Source organism: Chamaea fasciata, unplaced genomic scaffold, assembly GCF_029207755.1.
Source record: "Chamaea fasciata isolate MVZ Bird 193981 ecotype frontalis unplaced genomic scaffold, bChaFas1.0.hap1 SCAF_13, whole genome shotgun sequence".
Classification (NCBI taxonomy): domain Eukaryota; kingdom Metazoa; phylum Chordata; class Aves; order Passeriformes; family Sylviidae; genus Chamaea; species Chamaea fasciata.
The window spans coordinates 9,586,627-9,610,236 of record NW_027094098.1 but is presented as its reverse complement, the minus strand read 5'-3'; the positions used below and the strand labels follow the sequence as shown (position 1 = coordinate 9,610,236).

The window sequence follows — 23,610 nt, the reverse complement described above, 5'->3', positions numbered from 1 at the left end:
TTGATAGACAAATCTGATTTTTGTTCTCATCCATGTAGGTGTAAATCTGTAGTAAGTAGTTTGCTGATGGCAGTTGTGTTGTGTCAAGATCATTTTATTCTCACCCAGATCAGAAGCTCATGCTTAGCCTTTGAAGTGTTAATTTCTGAAGAGTCCTATTGGCACAGCACACAGTATGAAGTCACTGTCCAAAAACTCTTCCCAGACTAATTGCCAGCTCCAGCATGTAAAACCCTAATGACTTAAATGGAATTATTCTGGAGTCATGTTGATTGAAGGAAAATGAGAAATAGATTTTTGGTCTGAGTATTGTTCAAGAACCTGTACTGTGTGTCTTCATAAGCAATTCTGCAACATAATTATTGTCCGCTTGTTGTGTGATGTTCCTAGAGAATCTCATGCTATTTATACACCATACATAATCCTTATAAGTAAATGAACAGCATTTCCTAAGGCTCAAAATCCTTTCTCCTATTAATCTCTTTTCACTGGTCTCAGCTCTTTCTCTCCATATTTTCCCAGGAACATAGCTATATTTGTTGGAAAGCCCAAGAAAGAGCAGTATTGTGTTCTTAATGACACAGGCAATTGAGACACTTTTGGAAGAAAACCAGATGGGAGGGTCCTATTTAAGGTCATGCATTTTAATCTCTCACTTAAAAAAATATCCTTTCTAGCTACTTCTCTGAAAACATATCACAGCCAACATACAAATTAGGAAAATTTATCCAAATGAATCCATTTGAATGCCACATTCATTACTTATGATAAAACACACTCTGTGGAACTAGTGTCTCTGAAATACAGGTCACTGGTAAAAAAAAGTTGTATCACTATGACAGTTTTAACCATGTGTTGCTTTTATGCTGTATAATTCCTGCTTCATAAATAATAATGTATTGAAGGACTTAAATGAGAAATCCTATTAGGGAAGATTTAGGAACCAAAGAATTTTTATTTATCCTCCTCAGACTGGCATCCTAACTATTACACCTTGAGGGTTTTCCCCCCTGGGTTCTTGCTGAAAGCTTCTTTTAAGTTTTAAACAGTTAAAAGAGGTTCAATTAAATACTGAATGTCTTGATCACAAAATACTTATTTGAATATGTACTTTGGGGTCTCTCTGGAAAAGAAAGTGTGTGTAGGAGGAGCTGGAAGGAGACATTTTAGTTTTCGTGCTTGAGTATTAACTGTGCATTTGAATAACACTTTCTTTTAAAATAAACATGTCTATTTATAAATATGCTTTGGACTTCTGACAAGTAGCAGCGTATGGGTCTGATTCTAAGCTTTTATATCTGTGCAACAGCCTCCAAGGTGTCCATGTGCAGGGAGGAACAAAAATAGGCAGATAAATTGGTCTGATAGATGAGATTGAAACTGCTTTCTACACACTTAAGTACTTTTAAAGGAAGTGAGGAAAGGCATTTTATGAGAAAAGAAGGAGCTGAATCTGAAACATTGAGCACGCTTAGGAAGACAATAATCTGTTTTATCAGCCCTGCTTCTAATCAATCTTTTGCCCTCGTGTCTTCTCCAAGCTGCATTACCTCATCTGCTGTGCTGTGGGTTACCAAAGGATGACAGTGCTCCTTGGTTTCATCCTTGGAAGTGCCTGCCAGGGCTGGTTTATGGCTCCCTCATTTCTCTGAGACACCAGCTATGCAGCCCTGCCTATCAGAGAATGAGAGAGAAATGTAACTGCTGAGACTCAGTCTGAGTGCTGGTAATGAAGGGAAACGTTACCTAAGAGATTAGCACTATTAAATCCATTGTACATTCCGGAGATCAATTTAATAATGAATTACTTTATGGGCGACACATCTTGGATTTCATTTGCTTGCTGAAGAGTTACTTTTTTTTTCTTTTTCTTTTTTTTTATTTTTTAACCCATTTCCCAGGTTCCTTTGATAAAAATTCAAAGAGGCACTACTAAGACCACATGTTTCTTGGTATTGTGATCTGAGGACTCAGTTATAGGATAAAGAATAACACTGTCAGTACCCTGAGAGCATTAACAAGCCTTGAACACCCTGAGCAGCATCACTTGGGGCCTCCCCCCACCCCTTTTGCCCGTAGATTCAGGAGCACCAGTTAAACACAGGCCTGAGGGGTCAATTCCTACTGTGCTTTTGCCTGACACCTGCTGGTAGGGCCTCCTGCAATTGCCCATCTCTGGTTCTGTGGACCTGTGCCCTCATGGTGAGCTCATTACCCAGCTCAATTTCCCTTTGGAAGCAGCTCTGTTCCTCTTGTTCCCTGATACACTGCTCTGTCTGAGAGACAGTAGTGCATGTCTAATTTCAACCAAATTATGAGGTGTGAATCTGGTAGTCAGTCTCAATGGAGCACAGTCCTATGTGGACCCCCAGCCACCTTGTAGGTGTTATTTTGTTCAAGCATCCCCACCCTGTCTATGCCATGAGCAATCTAGACTTACATCTGTGTGGTTTTCCTGGAAGAAAAGAAATTGTCACTGTTGGACTTGGCTGCCTGGCAAATTTAATTCCATAAGAGCTCGGTGTGGATGAGACCTAGAGGTGCAATTCCTCTGTGCCAGTGCCTGCTTCATATCAGTGACATGGGTGAAGTCAGTGCATGCTGGAATGTTCCCTATTTCTTATAACTCAACTGCATGTCAGGCTCACTCCTATAGAAATATTCAGAGGTATTTAAAGCAGTTATTGCCTTTGCACCTGCTGAACTAATTATTCACAGTGACTCTTTACCACTTCACTATCATTTATAGACCTTCTCCCCCCAAGTGCTGGAAGGCTGTGGTGTTATTAAGGCTGATGTGGCTCTAAATTGCATTTGGTCTTCTCCAATGAGCATGGGGTAAGGGAGAGGCAGCTGACCCTAGTCCAAGCTGGGTGCTTTGCCTTCAGCAAGATAACGAGCACTGTGTGGGTAGAGCACTGCACAGGACTGTGCCTCATTAAAATGCTGAAGACGTCCTAATCACATCACCTGCCGTGCCTTGCCTTCTTGCATCAAAGGCTTGTCTTCTTTATCCTGACTTCTTAATAAAGATCCTGCATTTTATTTAGATATTTATTTTACTAAGGGAGCTTCATGTTAAGTTTAAAGTCCATTAGTACCACTGCTTACAGAGTGCCCTTGAAAGTATGTCTAATTGCAGACTAATCCAAGTGTGATATGGAAAGCTCTCAAGCATTAATGGGTTGTGGAACACAAAGATGGCTTCAGTGGTTATTTTAGTCATTGAGTGGCATCTGAAATACCTCCTAGGAAAAATGCAATTGTAAAAAGCCTAAAGTATTGAAAGGGTGTATTTGTAAGGGATACGAAGACTGAGTTCTGGGATTTGATCTTCTCATACGATCAATGTGATAATGACAGAAATGTTTAAAACTCCCAGTGAGAAATCCATCTTCCCTGCACAAAGGACATGTAATTGAGCATTAGGCAGAGAACTGAACCAGGTGGGGTTGAATTCACCTGCTCTGTTCATGAGTGTGGCTTAACAAAGGACCCTCCCTACATTATGGGCATTGCTGCCCTTGGCACACCTGCTGGGACTCCCAGGAGGCTGTGACCAGGTGCGTTTTACTGACCCCATCTATAGTTTCAGGTGATTTAAGGCACCATCTCAAGTATAACATGCACTGCTGATGGATCATTGAGTGTCCCTCAAATGACCTATGCCCCTCTTCTGTACCCTGCCTTAGCTCCCTAAATGTCACCCTCATTTAATATAGAGGCTCCTGTAGGAGCAGAGCATAAGCTCAGTTTTTCAGCTGCACTATCCAAAGAACCTGAGATAAAGACAATCTTTGTGGTCTTAACTATAGTTCCCTATGTCTCCACTTGCATTCCTGATGGTTTCATAAATATGAATGAAGAAGCCAGTAGGACAGGATGATCTGGATTCTTGAGTGATGGAGCAGAAAGTGGCCAGAGTTGTCTGACACAGCAAGGGTTTTTTTCTGCCAATTTGAAATCTCATATGGTATATACACTGTAGATGATGAATAGCCTGGTTAATGTGAGATTCCTCCACTAAGTTATAGATGCAAATTGATTTAAATTTGAGACTTTTTTTCTTCTTGATTTTTGTATTCAGTTCTTTGGAAAGAGTCCTGAGACAGTCATTTCCATTAGAGGAAAAAATATACTTTCTCACAGGAGTAATTCTCAACTTCTGCATCTGGGAACACAGAAAAACAGCGCTCAGAGAGTCTGATATCCTCACTTCCTTTGTTAGCAACCTTTCAAGTGTTAACACTGCTTTAAGAGAGGAGGTTGAGGTTCATGATTTCTTGTTTTCCAGAATTCTCTTTTTCTAAGCTTGAAAATTGAATTTTACTCCCCTCTGATTTTTCATTCTTCCTTTCTATTTGCTGAGAATTTAGTTTTGCTCTTGTAAACTGATTATGAAATTGGATTTAGCTGAAAAAGCTGAGCAGAGTTTAAATAAAATGGAGATCTTTTGTACCTTCAGGACTATCTCTGATAAAGACTAAAAAGATTAAAAGAGGTTAAATATAAGTTGCTTAAACCACACCATGAAGGTTTCATAAATACTTGAAAACATGTAGTAGCTCTGAAATTTTTGAAAAGATGCACCAAGAGGTCCTGGAAAACTACTTTTCTACTAACTATACAGGAAAAATATTTGGTTGTGTATCTCCTGGACTGGCAGCTGAATGTCTTTATTAACAGGTAATAGTTGTGAGGTTTTTTTGCAAAAAATCACTGACTGCTTTGTCAGTTTTGTACCTGATTATTTGTGTTCTTTCTGAAGTTACCTTGCCCCACAGTTACTCTATTTAGAAAATGCCAATAAAAACACAGTAAGAAATAAACACCTATTATGCTCCTAGATAAGTTCAGAGCCATTTTGTTCACCTCCCCCTCCCTGCTTGAAATAATAAGGCAATCAGCAAAGTTATTAGTTTCTGACATGCTGCATGTGTTCCCTAACTGGTACCATTTATTCCTCTGATTGAACAAGAACATCTCTTATTTTTCACATGAAGACACTTCTTTTGGGTGAGTGCATATTCTTCACTGGGGTACAGTAACAACTGGGCTTATTTAAAAATATCTAGCTTGACAACCAGCAGCCATCTGTCTTTGGCACCACAAAGCTGTATTTTGAAAGGGTCAATTTATTCAGTGGGGAGTTTTAATATTATTGGTTCCCAGTTAAAACTGCCTTGAGAATCATTCTCTGCATTACACTGCAGTCTGTGGACTGTACATAAACAGGTAGCAAATTGTCTTGCATGCTGTAGTCTATGAATTTGCCAATGGAAGCTGTACAATCAGAAACCCTATGAAATAAGCAATCAATTAAATACCCTTATCAATTAAAAATTTTATTGGCTCTTGAATTTTTCTTGATAAATCTATGGGAATACTGTCCTGTCCTAAGAGTGGCACCACTTTCACGAGGCATGAAGGAGTAGTGGAAAAGACTGCACAGGAGAGGATGATGCTTCTGGCATGAAGAACAATACAATAAGTAAATGTCTGAATTCTGAAATGCCCCAAGGAATAGCTCAGTGAGATTCCATCATGAGAAAGGCTCAGCAGGGTGATGCTTCCCTTTTTGACATGGAAATGATTAGCAAAATTCCATGGCCACAGTTAATCTCTACCTCACCTCTCTTAGGTGAATCGAGCCTCAGAGAGGAGCCCATCAGTGTAAATGCTGCTTTAATTGAGGGTGTTAATACTGAACACATTTAGATGCCAGCCTGGTGTAAGCACACACTAAGGGGTATCTAATGCAAACTGCAATACCCACTTGCTGGTGGGTATTGAGGTAAGCAAAGACTTGCTGTGCTGGAAAAGGAGATGGAAACCAAACTTTTTAAGGTTTTCAATGTCAAATATTGAATGAAACAAACTACTGTTAATTTCAGCCAGAGGAAAACTTTCTGCTGATGATAATGGACACTGAATTTTAGTCTAATTTTGCTGCTCTGATGCAGATTTAACTGATCTTATCTTTGCCTGACTCTAAAATACAGATCAGGAATACAGTGCTGGCAAATTTGGAGTGTTTCAGCCCCATTTATAGGGAGCTTCCTCTTGCAAACGCTTTTGGATACTGCACAAAAGATTTAAAGAATAACACAGTCCATTTTAAGAGGTAGATGGAAAACCATACGCAAGTAAAACTTGGAGCACTAGGGGCTCATTTTTCTGACAGACCAGCTTAATAGTACTAGGGCCAATATATTTTAAAAGCAGCTGAACCAGCACAGGTTGCACTTGCAGTTCTTTCCCTTTGCATATGCAAGGGCGTAATTACATGCTTACAATGCATTTTGGATTTGCACAATTGAGCAGCCCTACACGTGTATCTGGAATGCCAGCCTTCATGTGGAAATGGCTTGCCTATTGCAGTCATTTTATGTTTAAAAGTAGTCACAAACACATACATGCACAAAAGAATGTCATCAGTGCTCATTACAGAGTATTGTGTCCATTGGCACAGATGGAAAACCTGCGCAGGCACATCAGCATATTAATTCCTGAGAACCAAAGGCTGTAAATTCAAAATGTGGATTTGATCACTGGAAGGGATTTGGAAAGGCAGAGTTTGCAAAGTACTATCAGGGTACAGTGCTTCCAGTGTGCACAGGGATCTCAGGTACATCAGCAGCCTGCCCCAGCAAAAGGAAACTGGGATCTGTTTCAATCCTGCATACTGACTTCAAGCTCTACTTAACCACTCAACAGTAGGGCTTATTGCTAATAACTCAGCTGACACTCCTATGTGTTGGATGGGTTTGTTCCTGGAATTCGATTTGCCTTAATAAATAGGTGTAATTTGCCATACGAGATAGGTGTAATATTTTTATTTTATTGAAGAAAACTAATAAAAAATGCAAATAATGGTTGGTAACGTGTAAGGGTCAAATCCACCAACAGTATTTGAAAAATAGGTTTTGATCCATTGCAATTTGTCCAACAAATAGAACAAATAATTATGACAATTTCTACCATATGGGAAGAAAACAAAACAAAATACCTTTGTGTTTTGAAGACATTCTGCTTGTCCTTCCTTTGACAGAAGACTTCAGAAAGGATCTTGCTTTGGTGTCTGTAGATAACGTGCTGTAGCTTCTGCTTTGAGTTCTCTCACAAACTTCTGAAGCTGCAAAGAGGAAAGAGTGGGAGATGAGAAGAAGTAAACAGAAAATGCAGACAGCAATGTATTTTACAGCAGAACGTGGGACTGCTACATTTGACCTACGTATCTTTTGCAGGAGGAATTGGGTGCCTTGGTTATGACAGAGGACAGACACGGAAATGTCTTGATGCAGTGGAGATTTATAACCCTGATGGAGACTTTTGGAGGGATGGACCCCCTATGCCTTCTCCCCTTCTCTCCTTACGAACAAACTCTACCAGTGCAGGCTCCGTGGAAGGGAAGCTGTACCTCTGTGGAGGATTTCATGGAGCAGGTACTAAAATGAGTCCAACAGTCTCTGTGTAGTTAAAATCAGTTTCACTGGACAGACCGACCTGATGTGTGATCAGCCCTATCAGGTGGCACTGGCATGCCCTGAAGTCACAGACCTGATTCTGCCCTTTGGACTGCCAGCTCCTAATGTCAATATGAATTGGGTTCTGTTTGACTTTTGCTTTTTTCCTTAACAAAACACAAACATTTAAGGATGTTTCTGAGCTGCACTAAACCTGTCCAAATCTAAAACCTCAGCAGAATTATTCTGGATTTAAATTTAGAGTCACAGAAATGCGAAGCTTAGTGTTTTATGGATGTTAGAGAACTTGGGTGTATTTGTTGCAGATTAAAGCTCTGTCCATCAGTCCTTAGCCATGTTATCTCACTCTGCCTACTTACTTAAATGCTTTTTGTAATCAACCTTGAAAAAGCTTGTGTACTTAATGAATTCCCTGGATAGGGAACTGAGATACAAAGAGACTAAAGTTCCAGATCTAGTGATTTTAAATAATCCTAGCCCCATGGACAGCTTTCTTCTTTTAAGTCTTCTTCCTTCCAATTCTGCTTAGCTTTATCACGATCTCCAGTGCCAATAACCTGTATTTTTTTTCATTATAAATGCAAAGGATTGCAAAACAAGCACACTTAAATGATTCTGCTATATACAGCTGCCACCCCAATTTCCTTTCTAGGAGAAAGCAATAGCATAGATAGCAATAGCAGTTATCCACTGCTAATAAATGTCATGTCAGCCTCACTGTTGACCAGGAATGGTCACATGGTATCACTGGGATATATATCCTTCTCTTTACACTTTTACTTGCATAACAACCGCTAAACTTAAAACTGCTGTTATTTTAGAAGGATGATTTTCATCAGCTAGTTCGCAACTTGCCTTCTGCTTTCATTTGCTACTGTTTGAGGAAGCTACTTCCTGAAAACAATTGTTTGGCAGCTCCCTAGCAGGCATTTTCTCGTGTCATCTCTGATAGAAGTTCTGTGACGTCAGAGAAATTAAGCTTATGACAACTCACTGTGTTTCCATTGCAAACCTTGTGCCATTCTAGTTGTCTTTTTCTCAGCAACATTATGAAAGAGCCTAAAGTTAGTGGGTAAAAATTTCAATAGGCTAATAATGGGAAATGGTTGAGTCACCATCCCTGGAGGAATATAAAAGACGTGTAGATGAAGAACTCAAGTACATTGTTTAGTGGTGGGCTTGGCAGTGCTGGGTTAATGGTGGGACTGGATGATCTTAAAGGTCTTTTCCACCCTAAACAATTTGATGACTCTGTGATCATTAGCACTGAAAAATGAAGCAATTTTGTTCCAATTTTGTGACTAACTGATTAATATGAGATTTTCTGACTAGGGTAACTTCGGAGCCATAAAAACAATTTCTGTGCAATACCACCACATTCTGTCACTGAGTCATGTATAAAAGAGTGGTTGTTCTGGGAGAGGTTGAAAGTCTTCCTGTGGATTTCATGAAGGCCTTCTTTTGTGTTTAATGCCAGCTCAATGGGGTCCTGATTCCTCCCTCTACTACTTCAATCTATATTATTATGTATAGAACTCCGCTACACTAATTGTGTTATTTAGATTGGAAAACAAGAAGTCAAAGTTAGAAAATGCCAGTTTTGCAGTTACCTGTGCAACCTGAATTCTGACCCCCTACATGTGCATTCTGTACACCAGTAAAGTAGTGTGTAGTTGTGTCATTAGACATTGCTATGGTGTCTATTAACAAGGCAGCCAAAATAAGAGTCTCACTGTCAAACCAAGTGCAACCACATAGTTTAGGAGTTGAGAGGAACTCATGCATTAAATACAGGCTTCTTAATGTGACTTTCAAGTTACTGTAGGAAAAGGGTTTCTAAATGGTCACAACAATAACAGCTTCTAGCTACCATCATCAAGACAAGGATGGGCAGAGGCTGGAAGCTAAATATGAAGATGTCACCTGGCTAGCCTCTCCCCTTGGCCACATGTTCTGTGCATGCTGGAAAGGGCTCTTGCCTGATGTACTCTTAGAGGATGAAGGGTGGAGTGAGAGAGGGCTATTACTGTCACATGAGCTTGGAGAGGGTGACTTGACTCTGCACTTTCACAATTACAGCTGCTCAGCAGCTTCAAGGTACAGAACAGCATGTGCTGCTGCTGCTTTAGTAGAAGAAAATATTATTTTAGAATGTGTTTGTTTGGTTTTGGTCTTTGAGCTTCTTGGCATGTCACTTTGGTTTTCTGTGAGGGATGCGACTGAAAGAGGATATTCCAATTTCACAAAACATTGTAATTTAGTTTCATCTGAGTGGAGTTCTTGGAACAAGCTGGAAGCACAGCTGTAGTCTTTGGGTTTTCTGCCCGCTGAACGCCAAAGGGCTGCTGTGATCATTCAAAAATAAGCACAGCAGAGAAAAAAAAAAAGGAAAATAGGCCAAAATCACTGCTGCAATGAAAGTCTTAGCCTATGGGACTGAAACGAACTCCTTCAATAGTACAGATCTGTCCCAATCTCTTCAACCTTCACTTGCCTTTGCATTTGCTTAAACCCACTCTTGATCCAGCAGGAAGTTCACCTAGTAAAGACATTGTTGCATGTTAATTTTTTACCAGTATGTGTCATGCTCTGTATGCCTTCCTAAATACGTATGGACCTAAGTGGATCATTATAGTCCAGGGATGCTGCAGCCAAAGCTGAAAAGCAGCTGTTAACTGCTTAAAGGGCCCTAAATTTGGAAGAAAGGATGAGTACTGCTCAGCTACCATCTTTTCTGAGTGCCATGTGACAAATGAAGTTTTGCGATGGCAGGATTCCCATTCCATATGTATTGCCTGTCACAAGTCCTTGTCTGCCTGAAGGGAAGACAAATGGTGCAGCCCTAACATCATCCCTGGGAGAAAAGCAAAAAAACCCTGCAGCTACTCAAGAGGGAAGTCAGCTTGGCCAGCTGACAGTAGCAATAGGAGTCCTTCTAAAAGATTAGTGAACTCCAAAGTGTGTTCAAGATTCCTCTGAACTGCAAGGAATATTTTTCAATGTTGAGATATGTTGGTAAAGCTTGTAAGGCTTCCCCTGCTGAGGCTTGCTCAAGTTAGAAGCTTGTTCAAAGCTGGCCATGGAAGAGGAAAGGGGATTAATTCAACTGAAGCAGAGACACTTCTCTGCAGTGCCTACACTAAGACCTTGGTAACTTCAGGCTCCCTGCAGCAGATGGAGAACCACAGACACTTCAGAGGGAAATTCATATCCTTGGCGCTTTATATGTGCTCTGAAGGAGCAGAAATAAATTCAGAACCCTGAGGAGCTCTACTTCTCTTAAAGCTTCATGTTTAAATCAGGATGTGAGGGACTCTAACTTGGCTTACCTAGGACAAACACACCAAGAACTTGGTGTCTATGGTTTGATGGTGCAAACACCTGAGAGACCTCTGTCTTGTTATCACTAGCTGATGAATGTTGTATGTTTTTACAGTCAGAAGTACCCAAAAACTCCACTTCTTGTTTTGAATCTGTTTCCTCTTTAGCAAGACTTGCAAAACTTCATCTGTTGGCCAGTAGTTTATACAAATTAGCTCATTTTCTACTAAAACTACTATGGCAAACAGGAGCCATTAACCTGCTTATCGCAGCTCCAGCTCATGAAGCCTTGTGTCACAAATGCTGTCATTTTCTAGCACTTCGTAGCATTCCTCAAGATAATCAGACATGTTTAATTTTTTTTTCCATTAGTTTATAGTCCAGCACAGAGTGAAAACATTACTCCTAGTATGAATACTCAGCAGGGCTCAGTGTGCAATAGCCAGCCAGATTTCTGCTAAAATACTGCCACATTTCCTGCTGTAACTGTGGATTTTAAACCAGGCTTTGCAGCCTGACTGTACAGTATTCTTGTTCACATATTTTATTTTCTTTTCAATGAACAAAAACCTGTCAACCTGCACAGGCTGACAGCTACTGACATAAGCCTGTGCCCAGCAGAAGCAGCCTCATTAGCATGCCTCCCTGATGGAGGGGGGAGCAGCTCTTCAGGTATGCAGGATTGCACCCTTATAAAATGCCTGCCAGATCAGGTTCCCTTTCTTCTTGACTGGTTCTAAGCATTATAGATCTGTTTTTCTGGTGAAAGTAATGAAAGAAAGGGTATGTGCCTGCTTGCTGGGACCATGTCATCTGCTGTCACTGTCACTTGTAACCTGTATCTGGTGGCTGGGGATTGTAGCTTTAGTTCCAGGCTATAGATGTTGGTCCAGCTGGCTGTTTCATAGGTTTGAAAGAAAGAAACTGAAATCCAGAGTGGATTTTTTTTTTTTTTAACTCAAAGCATTCTGGCTGTATCAGCAATACTGTGGCCAGCAGGACCAGGGCAAGGATTTTCCCCCTGTACTGGGCACTGTTGAGGACGCAGCTCAAATCCTGGGTTCGGTGTTGGGCCCCTCACTACACAAAAGACATTGAGGTGCTGGAGTGTGTCCAGAGAAGGGCAATGGAGCTGGGGAAGGGGCTGGAGCACGAGTCTCCTTGGGAGTAGCTGGGGGTGTTTAGCCTGGTGAGGAGGCTCAGGGGGGACCTTATGGCTCTACAACACCTGAAACAAAGATATAGCCAGATGGGGGTTGGACTCTTCTCCCAGGTAACAAGTGACAAGATGAGGAAACAGCCCCAAGTTATGCCAGGGAGGTTTAGATTGGATATTAAGGAAAATTTCTTCACCAAAGCACTGTCAAGCACTGGAATGGGCTGCCAAGGTCAGTGGTGGAATTACCACCCCTGGAGGTGTTTAAAAGCCACGTAGTTGGGGCATTGAGGGACATGAGTTAGTGGTGGCTTGGCAGTGCTGGGTTAATGGTTGGACTCAGTAATCTTAGAGGCTTTTTCCAACCTAAATGATTCTATGATGTTAATTAAAATGCTACCTTTAGTGTGATACTGTCACCCACATGACATCAACTGGTGTGCAAAGTACAGGTACAACCACCTCAATGCAAATTATGAAATCTTTAATAGATCTGCTCTTTGCAGCACATATCCCCTACAAGGTCTTACAATTTCATCAGGTAATGGGGCTTGTTGTGGAACTGTCTGTCTCTGAACTGGCAGTTTTGCCATCTCCCTCCTATGTAGCTTAGAGCAAAGGAGGTGAATGTACTGCTTCCCTACCATGTATGTTGAAAATTTCTGTCATGTGTTTAGTCTTGTGTAGGACCACAACTGCTTAATCCAGTTTTGTTATTTACTTAAATAATACTTGATACTTCAAGTAATTTACTTGATATCAAGTAGAAATTAATTTTTCACTTGAATAGTGTTACAGCCAGAGGAAGGGAAATAGGAAGAAATATCTATGAAATGGACATAGAAGAATCTAAATTATTTTGTGTTTGCAACTGTTACCCAGGACAGGTGACAGAGATACAGAGTCCTATTACCTCTATTAATTTTGATTCTTAAAAAAAAACCCCAAACCAAAACAAAAATTTACCATGGATTAATTTTCTGTCTACCCTTTCTCATTTACATAATCTGCAATCCATGCATTGGAATAGAAGCAACTCAGAAGTGCAGAAGTGTGTAGTAATTACTGTACTCCAGCTGAGCTAATGAGTTTTTATCTCTACACTGCCCACTCCTAACAGTGGACTAACAGTTATTTGACTAATCTCCCATAGAAGTTGTTCTCCTTAGTCTCCTCTATTATGTGATTTAGATGGAGAATCATTCTAGTGCTTGTTTTTTATTATAGTGGTTATGGAACATTACTGGAATTAAATATAGACATATTAAGGAGTCTGGCACAGTAAATACTGCACTTGTGAAGCTTGGGGGTTGAGAGATTGGAACAAAACCTGGTTCTCCAGCACCTTCCCATGTTCCTAGCTAAATAAAGCAGGGGTTCAAACCCCGGGCTGCTTATCTGCAGCACTGTTTGTTTCCCTCTGATAAAATTTAGTGCGCACAGATGAATAATTGAAGTTCTCCTGCCCACAGTTGCTGCCATTAGAATAAATATTCCCACCAATGAAAGGGATTCATACCCCTTGTATAAGGGGTATGGGGTTACAATTGTTACAGTTATTAAAGCTTACGTTTACCACAAAGCCCTGTGGCAGGGCACAGCGGCAGGCCGGGCAGCCAGAGGCCAGGCGGGGGCCTGAGGGGCAGTTGTGGGGAGAGACGCGTGGGCGGCACGTGAGCGGGAAGCTGATTGGGTGGGGAGACGCGTGGGCGGCACGTGAGTGGGAAGCTGATTGGGTGGGGAGACGCGTGGGCGGCACGTGAGCGGGAAGCTGATTGGGTGGGGAGACTCGTGGGCGGCACGTGAGCGGGAAGCTGATTGGGTGGGGAGACGCGTGGGCGGCACGCGAGCGGGAAGCTGATTGGGTGGGGAGACGCGTGGGCGGCAGCGCAACAGCCGAGCAGCCAATGGGTGCTCTTCTTCTGGTAAGTGTTGGTTGTGTCCGGTGGAAACTAAAGGCCCGTAAGGGAGGTGTTTCCTACAGTAGGTTCCCTCCGCATACACAAGGGAGTTTGTGCCTGTGTTGCACATTGCTACTCTTGTATTTTGCTCAGCACAGCCTCTCTTCTCAGGGCTGCAGGCACTGCCATGGCTCTGCAGCTCACAAGCCACATCCATCCCAAAGAATGCAGCTTGACCTTTCACCAAATTCTCCCCCAGCCGCCAGCACGAGCTGCTGGCATTGAGAGAGACCCCTGCAAGTGCTGCCTGCCCAGGAAGGGCTACTCATCTACCCCGCTCATTAGCTGGAAATGTGCTGCAGTAAATGAGGCCAAATCAGGTCAGGGGAATTGCTGGGCAGCAGCACCTGCTCATTTCACATATAAATTTGTCCTTCTCGCTCTCTGGAACCATGATACTAGCTATTCAGTCCTACTTCTTACTGAGGCTCATTTATTGTTTATAAAGGGTTAATGAATGATTAATGGATACTTTAATGCATTTTAATTAATTGCTGAAGAGGTCAATGGGTTGTTTAGAAACATGGCTTGTAGCCATGTATGACATCTATTGTGTTCAAAAATGCCTGTCGCACACACAGTCTAAACATGTTTTATATCTCCAATAAATTATATATGAACCTATTGTGAGGCATTTAGAAACAGTATTTCAGGATGGGCTGAGCCAAATAGTTCTTACTCTGATTTGCTGTTTTACCCATATGAGTTGATATTGCATTGACTTGCCGCCTCTGTAACCTGTGATCCTTTGATCCTGCTATCACCTACTTGTAAGATTGTGCCTAAAAGAGGCCTTGGCCATGAACAGCAGGCAAAATCTGGAAAGATTTTAAAAGCTTAAGTAGCTGTGTCAATCCCAAGGATAACAGTTGAAGCAGCTGAATTAGAAGTTCCCTTCTATAAACAGCCCGTTCTTTATAGATATATATATATATTTTTTTTTTTATTTTAGTATCCATTGATTTGTGAGTGAATGGGTGGATCATGCAACTGTGCTCCTGAAGAATTGCACAGCAGATCAGGAGGAGAGAGGACCTATCTATGAGAATGAATGTCTTACCTTACTCCATGCAGGTGCTGGGAAAACAGTAAGCTGCCACAGTGGTAAATTCAAGCCCCAACCTTTCTCCCAGCTTTGGGTGTGTCTGATAGGATACACTGCCTTGGTACTTCACATCATGAAGGCTGGCCCGCATGTTAAACAGCCAAGCCATGTTCCCTCTCCTGTGTATTCTCTGCCTGCTGCTGCCCACAGGCACAGATGATGGATGTCCTTGACCTCATAAGGGTGCTGGCTGTGTCTCACTAGCGAGGCTGGTGGAGTTAGGGAGCCGCTCACACACACAAATGGGATTGAAAGCCACTGACTTGATGAACTTATTCTTTTTCCTACTGCAAATGAGGAGCCAGGACATCTGGTAGTAATGATCTAAATGCACTTCTATCCCATTGCAACACAAATATGAATTCCCAGGTCACCTAACTCTGCCTCACGTAATTATGAAAGCAGCAATTAGTGGCGAGGAAGATAAGTAGCAGAGGCTAGTGTCATATGTTTGAACTCATTCTCTGGTACAGATAATGGCATGAAAAAACAGGTACAAACCAGCAGTGGAGTCTGAACTGCTTTAAGGCAGCTCTGGGTGGCTGCTTGCTGTCAAGAACTGGGCAAACAAGTGAAAGAAACACCTGAGCAAATATTTCAAGGACTGTTGAATTGTCAAGCACCTTGTGATACTCAGGTGCTTTTCTCCATGACAAGAGCAGAGCAGACAGAGGTTCAACTGCTACAAGTTTGGTGTCTTTTTTTTTTTTTTTTTAAATTCATATAAATTGATTTATGGCAAAAGAATACAAAGCATATTGAGAACCTTCAAACTGGAAAGGAAAAAATGTTATATCCTAGAGCACAGAGCTCTAGGACAGATGTGACCCTGAGGCTTTCCACAGCACACAAGGTGGCCCTGCTCTGGATAAAGTTGCTGAAGTGCAGCTGGCCATCTAACAGATGTGTCAGTGTGGCTCTGTCACTGCTAGAAGGCAGGTGAACTTGTCCCAGAATACTCTGGATATCTCTGCCCTGCGCTGATGCAGAGGCATCATGACTTGTGACTTGGCACCTGCTGTCACTGTCTCCACAACTCTGCTTCCTCATTCCTAAGCTGGAGCAAACTTCCCAGCTGATGTCAATGGGCTCCTGGAAGAAACAATGAAATATCAACCACATTTCAGCAAACTTGCCATAGATTTAATTCAAGTGAATGGAAATTCAGAATGAATTTTTTATTTTTTTTAGTTCAGTCCCCTCGACAATAAGCAGGCTACAGCAGAGTGAACTTATTTGTCTTGGCTTACAAACATGGTAGCTTCATGGTTAGTAGTCCTGGATGAATATGGATTTTCTACCTGCTAAGCATGTTGCTTAATTTTTCTACATCTGCATCCCTATAGCCCTCCCAACTCAAAACCTAATAATTGTACCTGAATTTTCAGTTACAAATGAGAAAGAGAAAGAAAGGTCAAAAAAAAGAGACCAAAAGTGATAATAAATACTATTGTCATATGGAAAGTTGTTCCTCCCTACTCAGCCTCCAAATCAGAATTGGAATATGGTTTAAAAAAACAAAAAACAAAAAACCCCGAAAAAAAGTAACAAACAATAACCCAACAAAACAAACCCACATGAAAAAGCACATCAAATATTTATGTTGCCTGCAGTCATACTGTGGGTCTTTCCAAGAATCGTTCATCCTGTTTTATGTTCAATCCTGATTCAAATGGCATGAGAAAACTTATGGCATAAAATGAAGTCTGGCCATATTTGGGGATTGAATCACAAACATTTCCAAGAAAAAATATGATTGTGTCTGTGGAGTGTGGGCAATCACTTACTGAAAATTAATATTTTTGTTCTTTTGCTTTCTGCACATTCAAAGAAAAAAAAATGTGAAAAATTGTGAGAAAGTGTTTTGTTTGCAGACCAGAATATAAAAGTTAATTTAAAGATTAGACTCATTTTGCTTTGACTCCTGTCTTTGCATATATATAAAATAAAATTTTAGCACTTTACACATTTTCAGGTGTAATTTAAGTCTTGTCACTGGAAAGAGATGGATTTGTTGGCTCATTGTTAACTTTCAGTCTGCACTTGTACATCAAGAAGGCAAAATTGTACCATAAGAGTTCTGAGTCTTTTCAACATACCACAGTTTCTGGTGGGGATTAAGTTCCACTGGGATTAATGATCCTGTTGCTGGTTTAGCGTCTTTCTTTCCTGAGTATGAATAAAGCACTGTTTTACTGCTAGAAAAGGATCTGCATCAAGGTTAGGTTTGTACAATTGGAATAATTCTAATATAAAGTGGTTTAAATCCTGTGCAGAAAAACACAGTGTTAGAAAGTTTCTTAAAACTTCTCATGGTTAAACAAGAATGTGCAGAAAAACACTCCCTCATTTTGTAGAAATAAAATGAATGATCTCATTTCATTAGGTAAGGTGGTTGTCTGGTGAGGCAGAATAATGCTGTGAGGACAGAGTTGTGTGGGGTGGCTTCTGTCACATGATTCTCCTGTGAGCAAAATTGTCTGTTAAGATATTGCCCTTTAAAAATTGCAATTAGATAAGGCAAATCAAGGAAGAACAATCAGGAATTGTTTGTACTTTCGAGCTGTTTATTTGGGTTAAAGTCCCAATCCAGCATTACAACCTGGAATCAAAGGTGCTATTCTCTTTGAAAAGCACCACCCTGTCTTGGATTGGGACCTAACCCCCAACACACCCTTTCTGTTGTTTTTTCCAAGAAAAATTAAGAGAAAAAATAAATTAAAAAATAAGGCTTGAGAACTTAAGTTTTTCAACTCACTTCTCTTTTAAATAGGAAAGGTGTAAAGTTTTTTCTGAAGTATGACTATTTTGAGCAGTGCTTTGCCTCACATGAATTTTCTCATCTAAAAGGTGCTGTTTAATTTCCTTTAAACAAGACTAGAGAAACTACTGATTCCCTTGTTTAAAAAATAATACTCTTTTTATCTCCCAAGAGTTAAGAGTTAACTAACACTGCATGTGCTGGAAAGCAGAATTTCTAGAGTGGAACAAAACCAGTTAGAATAAAGGAAACAAGGGACATAAAGGTTGAGAGTCACCCGGGTCAGGAAAAAACACAGCAAGGCTTGTAAGGAAGGGTTGCTGAATCTGCCTTTGATGTTTTAATTATGAATTTTTTTTTCTGAAGTGTTGCAATCACTCACAGAATGTCTTGGTTCCGGCATTTGATTATTTTTCCTCTGATTGTCTCATTTTTGTCATCATCCATGCCAAAGAAAATCCAGGCATGAAAATTTATTGCATAAAAGAGACGATCTAATAAAGAAAACCACAGAGGCAGGAGTCTCCTGTGTCACAGCTTTGGTCTGTTTGTATTTCTGTATTTGCCTCAGGAAAAACCTCTTCACTCTTGCAGAGTCATACAGGAGTTTGCTGGTACTGGCACGTGTTATTTGCTCTTTTTCAGTCACGTCTTCTCCCTTCACATGTAAATGGCTTTTTTAGCAGTTTGCTGTCTTCTGTCTTGAATGGGTGTAGTCTTTCAATGTATTATTATTCTCCTATAAAGTCCAGGTTCAATAAGCAAACCATCATAACTTGTTTCACAGAAAGGAATGGAACAAAGACTATGCAGATGAGACTATATCCTGAAATCTAACTCAAAGGTCCTGGAGACTAAGCTTGTGGAGATCTGTGAGAGTCCTAGAGGTCTGCTTTGTTTGGACCAACAAAAATTATACCACAGTAAATTGTGACATAACAGGGGAGGAAATGAGAACAGGTTGTGGAAGCTGGGGTAGAAATGCTGTGCTGCCCTCCTTTATCCAGATGAAAGAGGGCGAGGGTGAATGGTTGGTGAGTGGTTTCCTTAGATAAACATGACAAAAATGTGCAGAAATCTCCACAAAACTTGTGCAACATCCATAAATCTTGTGCATGTTCAGGACCTGCAGAAAACAGAACTGTCCTGTATCCACTCAGAAAGGAAGCCAGTTCCTGGGAGGAGAAGTCTTATTTCCATCTGACTTTCCCATATCCCAAAGCTCCTCCTTGGAGGGGAGCCTTAGGGGTATTTTAAATCTCACCACACTGTAGTGTAATATCAATACCAAGTCTACATGGAACCTAAACCATGACAGCACTGTCCTGGGGGTACTAAACCCCCAGGGTTGCTGTCCCCGGGACAAATATGTGTTTCCAGCTTGAGAAACAATCTGCGTCTCTGGACGCTCTTCTGCTTTCATTCATTTGCTCTTCTTCAATCCTTTAGTGTCAGTTACACATCAGGGCAGTGCCCAAATCACAAGGTGCAATTGATAGATGTGAGATAGGGCGGTTGCTGGGGGTTTGTGTGTATAAGAAAACTTCCCATAAGGAGTAGCTGAATGGGAATCCCACTCTGGAGCCTGCAAATTTTACCCTGTCACCAGTCTCTTAAGACTCAATAAAACAGCATTGAGTATTCAATGTTTCTTGCTATGATGGTTCTTATCCCGGTACCTGTGAAGTGTCTGTTCTTGGAAGTCTGCGACCTGGCTTTTAATACATCTCTCCCATGGCTCATCTGACAGCAAAGCACATGAATGTCCTCAGCTCAAAGTAAGGAAAGTTTAGGCAAAGGTTACTTGCTGTGAGAAAGCAACTTTAGGATGAAAAGAAAAAGTGAGCAGAAATGAAAGATGGTTTTATTTTTAGGAAAGATTGGCTCTGAGTAACAATTGTTGCAGAGCTCAGGACTGTTGTTAGCAAAGAAAGGGTTTCTGGTCTTGAAAGAATCTTAACATAGCACTGCTGGTTCTCTGCTTCATGGTGATTCTTTCATTTTCTGTTTATCTTTGTAAAAGGCTTCTTGTCTGGAGATTGGCTGTGATTTAATGGTATTCTTCTAACCTGCCTGTTCATGACAAATTCCCCAGCATTTCAGAACATCTAAAGTGCATTTAGAGCTATGGGGGAGGGGTGTTCTGTCTTTATTTCTCCCTAAATCACAGGATGTCCAGACTGTGCACCCAAGAAAAGCCATGGTATTGGAGTGCTTCCTGCAGCCTGAGAATTGCATCTTGGTCGGGGCCAAGAAAAGAACGCACTGCATGCAGGCATACTTGTGAACAAGTGGCAATACTCTGCCTTTAAAAGATGAGCATCTGACAAGTGACTGCAGGATAAAATGCCACCTGCATACTTGTACAAAGATGGAACACTTGACGCTTTTGTCTTTGCAGCTGCACCTGGCACCCCGAGTGTGAGAACTGAATGCACTGTGAAGATTTCAATCTGCACTATTTAATTTGCTGTTTGTTGACAACTCACTCACTCTTTGCACAGTGTTAGTACCACACAAATTACCTTTTAATTTCCCCTTTCAGAAGGTTCATAATAACAACTGCCCAAACCTCTTGGATCCTGTTTGACTTTCCCCCTGATGCCTGCTGCTGTTGCCTTTGTTTTTCAGCTCGCCATGAAGTCATCACCAAAGAGATCCTTGAGCTGGATACGTGGGAGAACCAGTGGAACGTGGTGGCCACCAATGTCCTCATGCATGACAGTTATGATGTTTGCCTCGTTGCTCGGCTGAACCCGCGGGATCTTATCCCTCCTCCTCCAGATTTAGTGGACCAATAGAAGTTCAGCGACTCTCAGTGCTTCCAGATTTTGCGGACATTGAAGAATTTGGGGAGACAAATACTGCATTGACTCTGGATCACAGCTGAGTCCCACAGAGAGGAAAGGGCAATGTGCTTAAGGACATAATTGCCTTTGAGCTGTGCTTTTCTGATGATGCTTAATTTGATAATACTGGTGCTCTGGACTTCTGTGGTTGAAAGCCAAGGTTGTCCAGCCCTTGTGTGTGGCTCTTCATCTTCAATCTGGCTGTGCAAGTTCCAGTGCACCCAAGCTGGGTGAAGCCTGGGACCCTTTGCCTCACGGACACAGTGGCAGCCCAGAGCTCAGCTCACAGCAGACATATGACAGAAGGCTCTAGCCAGGGAAATTCCTCATTTCCTGTTCATCCCACTTGGATCTACTAAGCTACCCAGGAAGCTAGGAAATAGATTAAGTCAGCTGATGAAAAACAAGTGCCAGACTGTAATTGACTGATGCAAAGGTAAAATATAGGAAAGCCTTTGTTTGAAACAAAATCCCATTAGCCAAGGTCCATTAGCCAAGAACACCAGCTCCTGCAAACATCATCTGAAGCACAGACATAACAGTCAAGACATCCTGTCTTTGCTAATAGACCTGAACCTGTGCTAGTAGAAAACTAATTCTTTGGCAGCAAATCACAAATGAGTCTTTCATTAGGGCTGGTAGGCAGTCTCTCCCAAAGACAAGAAGAATCTTACATTTTCACATAAATCCTATTTATTACTAAGTCTGGTATGACTGGGATCTTAGAGCTCAGGAAACTTCCCTTGAGAGATGAATAAAGAGATGCAAACTAAAAAATAAATGAGATCAGTATCATCTGCATATCAGTATCGCAGCTACAGGGAAAGGAGAGATGTGCTAAACAATAAATGTTTATATAATGGGAATAGCTTTAATGGAGTAGCACAAGGCTAATTCTCTACCAACAGAATTGGCTATAATCAAAGGGAAGAGGAACAATTCAAACAGTGCTTCTGAAGGCAGTGTTAGCCTTTATAGGGCTTGAAGACAGTAGGTTAGAGTAAAAATTGTTACCGGTACTGCTATCCCATTTGAATTACCCATAACTATTCATCAGTTCTCTGGTGCCTACCTTGCAGTGTATTTGTCACTGCCTGGGCAGTACAGACAAGAGAACTGGAAATCTCATTGCGCTCTTGGGCCACAGTTGTAAATGACAGCATGCTGCAATGCAGACTGAATGTCAGAGGCAAACATAAGACTAAACTATGATATTGAATGAGAATAATCATTGTCAGCAAGAAGTGGCTTTTGATAACTACAAAAGCAGGAACAAAAGTGGAACAAACAAACAAACAAGGCAAAGAAATGAGGGTAGTTTATAGATAGTTACTTCCAGGATTTGTATTTTAGAGCATCTCAAGTTTCTCTTTCAAACATGTTCTGGCTGCAAAAATGCCAGCTTTTTTGTTGCTTGTTTTCACTGCAGTTCTTATGGCAGAGAGAGATGGAAAGGGTGATCCAAAAGCCCTTTCTCAATTCTGACTTTTGTTATTCATTAATTATTCTATAAATATCCAGTGGGAATATTAAGCTGTCATGTAAAAACTGTTAGAAAGAAGATCCCTAAGTTTTCCTGATAACTCTAGTAGGACATTGCAGAATGCTCAGACAAGAAGGGATTTGAGGGGAAGAAATTAAGGAAAACACATAGAAAAAGAGTAAATCCATGATCCTTACAGCTAATTGCTTGTCTCCCATTACCTTTCCCAAGCAGAATGTGTGTCACAGCCTAAACACATACTCTTGTGTATGCATAATTTCAGTATTATTCAGCCATCCTTTTTTCTTTCCATTGCTCATATGTAAGTTATCATCTGCCTAGAACAGAGTTGTGACAACCATGAAATTCAGCAGTACAAATCAGTGACCAGTTCCTAAAATCTCAGCCCCTCTGGTCATCAAGTGCAGTAGTAGGTGTAAGATCAAGGGGGCAAATTCTGCTTTAATAAGTTTTTAAACAAAATCAGTTAAAAGTTCTTCCAATCAATAACCACCCAATATTGGAAACTCTTTTACTTTTGTTCTTACTGTGAAGTAAGGGTAATTTTGTTTTGATTTCTCTACAAGGCTCTTAAGGAAGCTGGAAGCAATGCTTTTGGGCATCCATTAAGGATTTCCTTGTGAAAGTCAAAATTCTGCAACTGTACCTACTGATTTTGCTTTTTCCTTTTTTTTTTTTTTTTTTTTTTTTTTTTTTTTTCTTTTTTTTTCTTTTTTTTTTCCTTTAAGGAAGATTGTTTTAAAAGGATTTTTTTTTTATCTTTGGTCTCTGCTCTGTGGTCTGTTCCTCTAGAGTTCTTGTGATTTAAAGCCTGGGCTAATCTACTGGATTTCACTCTCTGAAAGACACTCTGTTTGGAATATTTCCAGGGAAGAAGGGAGATATTTGCAATCTTTCATTAGTAATATTTGACCATGTATGTGAAACTCAGCTGGCACTCTTCAATTAAACTTTGATTTCAGTAGTGAGCTGGCTGTTTCTTTCTCACTTCATATGTTTTGCTTTTAAGACTGATATTTATGAGCTGGATGGAAGCAAAGTATATATTCTGAAAAGGTCTGTCACAATAACTGAGGAGAGTAATGACATATATTTTATATATTGGCCTTGCAATCAGCGAGCTTGAACTGCATTGGGCCGTTAACAGGGTGTTTTCCATGCAGCACGGCCAAGTGACCTTCCCTCACCTGCACTGAGCACCACCTTTCCTGCTGCCCATGGGGTCTGACTGGCAGTGGGGACCCTCATGTGTTGGTCTCTGTTTCTGCCCAAGTCAGAGTGTCTAGCCGTATTTATCAAGCAGGTGAACGGGTTTTTTCTGGATTAAATATCTAGGATGGGGGCACTAACTTCTTAATTTTATGTGGGCCCTATGCAGTTCCTGGGTTGCCCTTGGTATGATTATGATTTCCAAACTAGTATTTGAAAGTGTAGCTTCTGTGAGGAAGGCAAAAGCAGAAAGCATG

General features: G+C 41.0%; 1 protein-coding gene across 1 annotated transcript in view; it reads left to right on the top strand.

Moving 5' to 3' along the window:
* KBTBD12 (kelch repeat and BTB domain containing 12) overlaps positions 1 to 23,100 on the top strand; it is a 40,620-nt gene extending 17,520 nt beyond the window's left edge. Inside the window, exons 5-6 of the mRNA XM_066195739.1 lie at positions 7,248 to 7,445; positions 20,423 to 23,100. Of these exons, the coding sequence (XP_066051836.1) occupies positions 7,248 to 7,445; positions 20,423 to 20,592 (368 nt within the window). The 3' untranslated portion in view covers positions 20,593 to 23,100. The remainder of the gene's footprint in view (positions 1 to 7,247; positions 7,446 to 20,422) is intronic.
* The last annotated feature ends 510 nt before the right edge of the window (positions 23,101 to 23,610 follow it).